The 9,981-nt window shown below is 44.0% G+C and overlaps 1 protein-coding gene across 4 annotated transcripts in view; it reads right to left on the reverse strand.

Moving 5' to 3' along the window:
- The window catches only part of LOC138600408 (protein O-GlcNAcase), a 69,083-nt gene extending 60,632 nt beyond the window's left edge, over positions 1–8,451 (reverse strand). For all 4 annotated transcript variants that reach the window (XM_069671828.1, XM_069671826.1, XM_069671827.1 and 1 more), the window contains exon 1: positions 8,247–8,451. In XM_069671828.1, the coding sequence (XP_069527929.1) occupies positions 8,247–8,286 (40 nt within the window). In that variant the 5' untranslated portion in view covers positions 8,287–8,451. The remainder of the gene's footprint in view (positions 1–8,246) is intronic.
- Positions 8,452–9,981: the final 1,530 nt, after the last annotated feature.

Consider the following 9,981-nt stretch of genomic DNA (forward strand, 5'->3'; position numbering starts at 1 on the left):
AGTGACACCTTTGGTAACTCTGGTAACTTTCTGTCATTTCACAGATGCCTTTTGATAACCTTCATATTCAGAGGTGACCCAATATTTGGTTTCTAACCACTAGTTTGTAATCTGTATTATAGATATATTGAGTGTGTTTTTGTTGTGATTTTACAACGCAGTTAACACTATTTTTGTTGAATTTTCTGGTTCAGGGTGGGTGACATATAAGCCTGAAAAAAAGTTTTTTTTAAAGTTCAAATATTAGGCATGGCAATTATTGAGATCTGACTCTTAGATTTCCAAAAATATATGTGGTCTTTAAAAGATTTTTTTAGATTCTCAATTAATTCAGCACAATGTTACATAAGTGCCTCATGTTGTCATATGGTGTGACATGAACATTTTTGTGGATAAAGTGTCGAGTATAACGAGTAATAGGAATAGTAGACCTGTTGACTTCAACTGTTACAATTACGATTACCTCAGCCCTTGCGTCTCTGTGCTGCTCTGACCCCTTTGCAAAAGTCTTTTATAATTATGATTAAAAAAATCAAGAGACAAATCTATGTCAAAGTCATCATTTTTAGATTTTCCACCACCACTGCCGAGAGCACTCAAATAAGACGCCGTAAGTTATTGGATTTTTTTTTTTTGAAACTAACACATTCAGTTTAATCAACATGAATTATAATGTATGTGAAGTCAGCATCATGTTAGGGATAAAGCTAATGCACATTAAAACAGCCACTGAATGATATTTAATTAGTTTAATATTTAAAATATGATTGAAGTGCTTCCATGTATGTTTTTTTCTCCCGCTGGATTGCTCCTAAATTAACATAAATTTTAGCTTCCGGTCGTGATTAAGTATAAAATAAATAGACCAGTTCAAACTTGCGCATTTACTCGAGCAGCAGTTTCTTCCTACGCCGCTTCTCTCTCTTTTGCAGCTGCAGCCGTGTTACTTTATTTTTCTAAAAACATGCTCGTATTCGCTGAACGTCCGCATGAGGATTTCGAGCTCCACTGGTGTGACGTAGGAGGACCTCTTTTTGTGTACCGTTGCCATGGTGACTCGTGGTATCGGGGTTCCATTAATGCTGGCTTTTTATAGTCAGCATGCACGCACTTAACTCCGGGTGAACCTACTCAGAGTTGATTGAACTAACTCATCAGCTGTTCTGGAACAGCCCCCGGGGTCCGTTTCACAAAGCAGGTTCAACAAACTCTGAGTCTTACCCTGAACACTGAGTTGATCTGCTCTGAGATAGGAAACTCTGAGTTTTTGGTTTCAGAACAATTTTGCTAACAGCATACCTACAGCAACATGATAACATAGGTTTACATATTATAAAAACAAAGAAGTCATTAGAATTTTCATTTTTATGTAAAAGGTAGGGCTGTCAATGTAACAATCCTAAACCAAGGATACTCAAATGCAGAGAAAAAATCCAGAACACAAAAATCCAGTAGCAGGAAAACTACTTTACTGAAAACGTTCATAGGTTATACACAGAAAATCCATCAGCAAGGGCAGAACAATCAAAAACGGGCAATCCACAAAAACCAAAATCCAAAAATCCAAACAGGGTTCAAAAACCGGCTGGAAAACATGAACACACAAGGGTGACAATGACAATCTGGCAGAGGGTGAGTGGAAACACAGGGGTATATATACAGGCTGGACTAATTACCAATGGGATACAGGTGTAGGGAAATAAACTGGCGGGAAACTGAACAAAGGCAGGAAGTAACACTAGACATGATACACAAGCACCAGGATATAAAATAAAACAGGAAGTGAACACAGATCAAATTAAAACAAACAAACAGGTTACACAGAACATTACAGTACCCCCCCCTCAAGGGACGGCTCCAGACGTCCCAGGTTGATCAGGGTGATGCCGTTTAAAGTCTCTGATAAGTGTCTCATCAATAATGTCTCTTGAAGGGACCCAAGACCTCTCCTCAGGTCCATATCCCTCCCAGTCACCAAGGTACTGAAGTCCACGGCCCCTGCGGCGGACTGCCAGCAGGCGCTTTACAGTGTAAACAGGCCCCCCATCAATAACCCGGGGGGGTGGAGGGGGTCTGGAGGAGGGAACCAGAGGACTGGTTCTGACGGGCTTGACCTTGGAAACATGGAGCAAACCAGGAGGCCGCAGGTGGGAGGTCTTATTCTGGGCACAGACAGGGTAGGCAGCTATAAACTCCTGGACATCCTCCTCCAGCGTTGGCCACCAGAAACGCTGTTGAAGGAAACTGATGGAGCGAGCGACCCCCGGGTGACAGCTAAGGTTAGAGGAGTGCCCCCACTGCAGGACCCGTGGACGGAGGGCGGGCAGGACATAAAGCCGATTTTCAGGGCAGGTTTCAGGAATCTCCTCCCCCTCCAGCGCCTGGGTGACCTCGTCAACTATGCCCCACGTCACTGCTCCGATGACACAGGAGGGTGGAAGAATGGTGGCAGGAGTTTCAGGGGTTTCCTCTCGCTGAAACTGCCGGGACAGGGCATCTGGCTTGACGTTTCTAGAACCAGGACGGTAAGACAGGGTGAAATCAAATCGATTGAAAAACAGTGCCCACCTTGCTTGACGAGAGTTCAATCTTTTAGCAGTCTTAATGTATTCCAGGTTTTTGTGGTCAGTGCACACCAGAAATGGCTGCTCAGCCCCCTCCAGCCAGTGCCTCCACTCTTTCAGAGCCAGCTTGACGGCCAGTAGCTCCCGGTTGCCCACATCATAGTTCTGTTCAGCAGGGGAAAGTTTTCTAGAAAAGAAAGCACAGGGGTGAACCTTGTTGTCCTTGGGGAAGCGTTGGGAGAGGACCGCCCCCACTCCCACATCAGAGGCATCAACCTCGACGATGAACTGGAGCTTGGGATCTGGCAGGGTGAGTATGGGAGCAGAGCAGAACCGCCGCTTGAGGGATTGAAAAGCCTCCTCAGCTTGAGGGTTCCATGCGAACCTGATCTTTGGGGACGAGAGAACATGGAGAGGGGCTGCAACAGAACTATAGCTCCTAATAAAGCATCTATAGAAGTTAGCAAAGCCCAAAAATCTCTGCAGCTGCTTTCTATCAGTGGGGACAGGCCAATCAGTGACAGCACTAACCTTATCAGGGTCCATCTTGAAACTGTCAGGTGCCACAATGAACCCCAAGAAAGAAACAGAGCGTTGGTGGAACTCGCATTTTTCTGCCTTGACAAATAGTTTATTCTCCAGCAATCGCTGAAGAACCCGCTGGACGTGTTGCACGTGCTCCTCCTCAGACTTTGAAAAAATCAAAATGTCATCAAGATAAACAAAAACAAATGTGTTTAACATGTCTCTTAGAATGTCATTAACCAGGGCCTGAAAAACTGCTGGAGCATTAGTGAAACCGAATGGCATGACAAGATATTCATAGTGGCCACTTGGAGTGCTAAATGCAGTTTTCCATTCATCCCCCTCTCGTATGCGAACTAGATGATAAGCATTCCTTAAATCCAATTTAGAGAAAATGGTAGCTCCTTGTAAGAGTTCAAATGAGGATATGAGTGGAAGAGGGTACCTGTTCTTGACCGTGACATTATTCAGGCCTCTGTAGTCTATGCAGGGGCGTAACGACTTGTCCTTCTTATCCACAAAAAAGAAACCTGCTCCAGCAGGAGAGGAGGAGGGACGAATTATACCTGCAGCCAGGGAACTCTGGATGTACTTGTTCATTGCCTCCCTCTCCGGGGCAGACAGGGAGTAGAGACGACCCTTCGGAGGAGAGGCCCCAGGGAGGAGGTCAATGGCGCAGTCGTAAGGCCGATGCGGAGGTAAGGAGGTAGCACGGGACTTGTTAAAGACTTCCTTTAAATCCAGATAGATGGGAGGGACACAGGAGAGATCTGGAAAGTCTGAGGGGTCAGAGCTCTTACTAGAGATACTAGGTGAAGCAGAAACAAGGCAGGATGAGTGGCAAAACTTGTTCCACCCCAAAATTTGTCCAGTTGTCCAGTCAATGTGTGGATTGTGTCTTTTTAACCAAGGATGACCCAGAACCAGTGGACATTCAGGTGAGTCAATTATTAAAAATGAGAGCATCTCTGAGTGATTACCTGACATGGTTAGACTCAAAGCGGGAGTGCGGTGGGTAATACAGCAGAGTCGTCGTCCATTCAGGGCGTTGGCCTCCCGAGGACAAGGCAGAGGTTCCAGGGTCAACTGAAGCTGTTTAGCTGGTCCCCTGTCCATAAAGCTTTCGTCAGCTCCTGAATCAACAAAAACCGCTAGCTCCAGAGAACACCCAGAAATGGTCAAACAAGCATGAGATGAAGGTCTGGAGGGATTTAAAGAAGTTGAGGTTTGACTCACCAATAACCCCCGCTCTATTAATGAGCCCTGTCTTTTACTGGACACACAGCCAAGAAGTGACCCAACTGGCCACAGTAGATGCACCTTCCCTCCTTAAGACGGCGCTGACGTTCCTCTGGGGAGAGACGAGTGCGTCCCAGCTGCATGGGCTCCTCCCGTCCACCGGGAGGCACTGTAGCATTGTTCTGTGGCATAGCAGGAACAGAGAGAGGAGCAGGAACGGATGAGAGTGTAGACCGCTCCCAGCGGTCTGGTGGTCTCCGGACAGCTCGAGCCTTCTCCAGTCTCCTCTCATGAAGTCGGTTGTCGATCTTTATTGCTAGGGCCACCAAAGAGTCAAAGTCAGGGGGCAGATCTGGTGGAGCCAGGTGACCCTTAACGTCCTCAGACAAACTATGTAGGAATGTATTTGATAGAGAATTCTCATCCCACTCGCTCTCTGCTGCCAAGGTGCGGAAGTGAATAGAATGATCCGCAACTCGACTATTTCCTTGACGCAGGGCCAGCAGCCCCCGAGCTGCCTCTCTGCCAGGAGTGCGGTGGTCAAAAACTTTGCGAAGGGCATCAGAAAAATTCCTAACAGTACTGCATGACAGGGATTGCTTATCCCGCTCCGCTGTAGCCCACTCTCTAGCTCTTCCTGTGAGGTGAGTTATAATGAAGGCTACACGTGAACTCTCCGAGGGATAAGAGTTAGGTTGCAGTTCAAAAGTCATTGAGCACAGAGACAGGAAGGAGCGACAGGTAGAGGGATTACCATCATACCTCTCAATGTTGGGAAGACGGGGCTCAGGTCGAAAAGATGGCTGAGCTGCCTGGGGCAAAGGAGAAGGCTGAGCAGGGGGAGCAGGCGTAGAGGGTCTCAGGAGGGTGAGCATCTGCTGCATCTGAACGGAAAGCTCCTGAAACTGGTTTGTCATGGCAACTTGAAAAGTGTCTTGTCGCACATGTAGTTCATGCACGCCACCCACGAGAGAGGACAGCTGCTGCTCATGATCATGAAGTCTTTTCCCTTGAGCACTTAGAGCCAAGCGAACAGTGTCTTCCTCTGCTGAGTCTGTCATGGCCAGATTGTACTGTAACAATCCTAAACCAAGGATACTCAAATGCAGAGAAAAAATCCAGAACACAAAAATCCAGTAGCAGGAAAACTACTTTACTGAAAACGTTCATAGGTTATACACAGAAAATCCATCAGCGAGGGCAGAACAATCAAAAACGGGCAATCCACAAAAACCAAAATCCAAAAATCCAAACAGGGTTCAAAAACCGGCTGGAAAACATGAACACACGAGGGTGACAATGACAATCTGGCAGAGGGTGAGTGGAAACACAGGGGTATATATACAGGCTGGACTAATTACCAATGGGATACAGGTGTAGGGAAATAAACTGGCGGGAAACTGAACAAAGGCAGGAAGTAACACTAGACATGATACACAAGCACCAGGATATAAAATAAAACAGGAAGTGAACACAGATCAAATTAAAACAAACAAACAGGTTACACAGAACATTACGGTCAAAGTCAACACATTAACGCACATTCCCTTTAATGCCACTAATTATTTTTACGCGCGATTAATGCACGTGGTTCTATCATTATGACCCTCCGCCCGCCCTATAGTTTGAGAAATCAGGAAGCGATGCAGCAGCAATGTTGTGGATAGCATGCAGAAATGGCAAATTCAGCCTCAAAACTCTGCTAGATGGTTCTCTGGACAAGAGAAAAGTTATTTGTTTTTACTGGCAATGTGAACTGAGTTACCACCAGCAGGGGTTACGCTACATACATTTTGCCGCGGCACCGCCGCTGCTTCAGGTTTCTGTGCAATTAAACGACTACGCTCCAAATGAACGGTTGTTCGCCCGCTCTCCTTGTTGAGGAAGAGCAGGAATCACAGGACATCAGGATGCTCATTGTCCACACACAATCATATGCAGTTCTGTAACGCAATGTGAACATTCCTACTGTGTATCTCTGTATGTCCCTATTGTAAATGCATTGATTGTCGTTGTTTATAAAGCTTATAAAAGGTGCAGATGTCATTCGGTCACGTTCGATCATATACGTCATTAATAACGTCCCTCGTGTACACGCGGCTCACGTGCAGTGAGAACTGAATTGCGGGAGAAAATATGTAACTTTTGTGACTTAATTAAATCAACTGCTGATGAAGACAGTCAACTAAGCAGACAGAGACGGACAGAAAGAGGGGGCGGGGCCAGAAGCTATGCAGAGACCAGAGGTGCAGGTGTCTTGGGGGGACTGAAGCAAAGCAAAGTGATCAGATTAAAGTAGATTGTGAATTGAAACGTGACTGAAGGTGAAGAAGAGAGTTCAATTGAACTGTGGAAGGAAGAAATAAGCACCTAGAAAGAGGGTAATCCAGACTGAGTAAGTCTACATGTGATGTGCTTCTCACAGAAATCATTGATATATACGATGATTGCCATGTTATGCTATCAGCATATTTTTTGAGCATGCAGTACCTTTGAGGTTATTCTGTAGAATATTCTGGCGGTATTTGTCATTGTTTTGGAATGTTGCAATAATAATAAACATACATTTGCATAAAGGAAGCATAGTTGTCCATTCTCTTGTTGATAAAAGGATTAAAAACTTAAAAATATCTCTTTAAGGTAAATTTATAACAGGTAAAAAACGTGCGATTAATCACGAGTTAACTATGGACAACCATGCGATTAGTCGCGATTAAATATTTCGATTGACAGCCCTAGTAAAAAGCATTACACCAAAGGACACAGAGGGAACTTGTTTTCTGTACTATGTGGCCTAACATGGGGACCTCCTCCCCAAAGGTCACAGAACAATTGCCTATTAAAATATCACAATATTGTGTCACACCATATTTTGGGGGCAATTTCTTTTTGATCAGAGCTGACACAAATACTGTACCGAGACTTTGAAACTCAAAGACTGACAAGTAGACATCAGTGTTCTTGCTGTCCTTTGAAGAGTAGGGCTGCATTACTTTTGCATTTACAGTTTAATTTTCTAATTAAATTCTGTGCATTCATACCCAATGGCTATGCCAGCGGGCACAATTTGGGGTTCAGTGTCTTGCCCAAGGACACTTCGACATGTAGACTGTAGCAGTCAGGGATCAAACCCCAAACCTTCCAATTGAGAGACGACTGACTCAACCACTGAGACACAGCCCCCCCCAAAGCTCTTCCATGTTGGTTAAAAATTGTGAAAAAGTTAAAAAGGGATTGCACAAATGTATGTTCACATTCAGCACAATGTTATGAACAATTAAAAAACAATTTTGATAACTTTTCTTTTTTTTATTTATTTATGTTTGATGCCTGGAACCACAAAAAGACCATGTCAAGTCATCCACCCTTCAATGCTTACATATATTTGTATGTATGTTTGTGTAACTTGTAGCTGTTAGCCCTTGTGTTGTGGTTTTGCCCTTATCCTCTCACCATCTCCATCAGCATCATATACTGTCATACCATCCAACAATATCATCATATCATCGTCATTTTCTCAATCATTGTCGTCGTCGTCATCACATTCGTCTCCGTTTGTATAATTAGCATCATGATCTCCCCCATCATCATTACCTCAAGTCATTAACCAGAGTTACCTATTTTTCTTCCCAAAGGCTGCAGCCTTTGAACTAGACATTGTTGAATACTTTTTACCGCCTGCCTTTCGATCTCCACTTCATGTCTGGCTGATCGGCATCACTGAGCATAAAGACCTTTTCATCCTACCACGTCATTGCACTTAAACATATTACTTCTCCACCACAACCTTCTCACCAACAGTAGGCTAGGTGACAAAAATATAGATCAAACGGTGGTCTGTTCAAAATTATCTCACCGACGTAAGACGAAAATCACGTGATCCGACAGGAGGTCAGTGATGAAGTGGGCCGCTCTTACCTTCCACCACCCCACAAAGAAACTGCTTCTTCTCCTCCATCCGGACCCCAGCCCGGCTGCCCCTCTTCGCTTCCAGTCGACCCCTAACGAGCGAGGGAAGATGATATGCTCACTGCGTCAGCTTAGATAACGGGATACTCTTCATGTTTCTCCTCGATCTGCCTCGAGCTCCTCCTTTCCCTCAGCTTCCCTCTACATCGCTGGAGCTCTCTGCTGCGTTCAGGAGCTCAGCGAAAACTCCAACCTTCGAGCACCCAATGCACATTTTTAAAAAAAGGCAAGCTGAATACTAACACCCTGCAAAAAAAAAGTGTATATCACGTTTTTTTTAAACAAAAATATTATAGGGATAAGCCTTTCGTACTTTGACTTCTGTACTAATATGCGCGTAAAACACCCCTTTTTTTCTGTGAGCGCGCATGCTGTTACGCGCGACGCGAGTGTTTATCTGGACGAGCTGCCCTTGTTGGCGTCTCTGCTCTATCCGTCTGGTGGTGCAAATGTACCTGTTTGTGCCGGGGTTAAGGCTTGGACAGCCCTGTAGCCTACATTTAACCCGGGATTATAACAATAATAGTAATGTCAAAGTAATATTTACACACTGTATTAATTGACAATTTAGTTTAAGGTCTTCCAGAGGCGGAATTGTTGTGGATGTTTTTTGTTGTCAGTACGGGGCTGTCCGAGGCTTAACATTGTGTCACATTAGTGAGGGTACATTCAGGTGACGAGCGGATGGGCCTACATCGATGCGCACTCAACGCATGTGGGAGCTGTTTATATGAGACATAACGCGTGGTCATACATTGCTATTACTATCTCGTGGCCACGCTACATTTTTCTTAGTCAAATGTCACCTGATTTGTAATATGTGTCTGTAGCCTTACAAATATATTTGTCTCTGAGTTTTCCATGCCACAAATCAGGTTAATTTGGTAAACCTGATTAGTGTAACAGTCAAAAATAGATTCAAGTTTTAAAAAGCACACAAGTATAAGTTTAAAAACTATTTAAATGTGTGCAGTGCATGACACTTATACTATAGTGGAAACTGCCAAAATGTATAATCTGTTAAGGAAACTTCTGCATATCCCCTATTTTTTGATTTTTGATAAATATGCGATTACAGAGGTAGTTAACAAAACCTAGCCCATGCCAAAGCTGGGGAATACAGCAGAAATTCTGACATTTTATCACATGTTTAAGCCACTTGCATAAGCATATTCTAACTAGATGAGATATTGGAATGTATTTCGTGCATGGTCCTTCATAATTTTACAAATATTAGACATTTTAGTTAAAGATCCTCAGAGGCAATGTCCTCTTATTATGTTTTTCCTCAATAGCTTTTACAGAACACAGCTCTTGCTCTGCTGTCCATTTACACTGCTATCTCCCCCTTGAGGGAAGGTCATGCATGTGCAGTAGTAGTCTGGACAGTTCATATTTGAAAGTGAGGGTGTGAGTTATAGAAAAGTGGGATATGCTGCAGACACTGGGAAACACATGTAGTAGCAAATGTTGCAAACAAAAAAGGCCAAAGAGAAAAAGGTTGAAGTTGAAGATCTTTATTAAAAAAGAATTGTGTGAGTTCTGCAGAAACAACCGAATTTCCTTCTTCAGCACACATCATGTATAGTATAAAGACATTGCTCCAACCCTCTTTCACCAATGGGATAGTGCATCTCGCTTATGAATGTTATTGTGCACTGTTTAAAGTACTTAAAGTTTCGAT

This window comes from Semicossyphus pulcher, unplaced genomic scaffold, assembly GCF_022749685.1.
Source record: "Semicossyphus pulcher isolate SPU_LCO1_2020_fin unplaced genomic scaffold, fSemPul1.0.p SCAF_21, whole genome shotgun sequence".
Classification (NCBI taxonomy): Eukaryota; Metazoa; Chordata; class Actinopteri; order Labriformes; family Labridae; genus Semicossyphus; species Semicossyphus pulcher.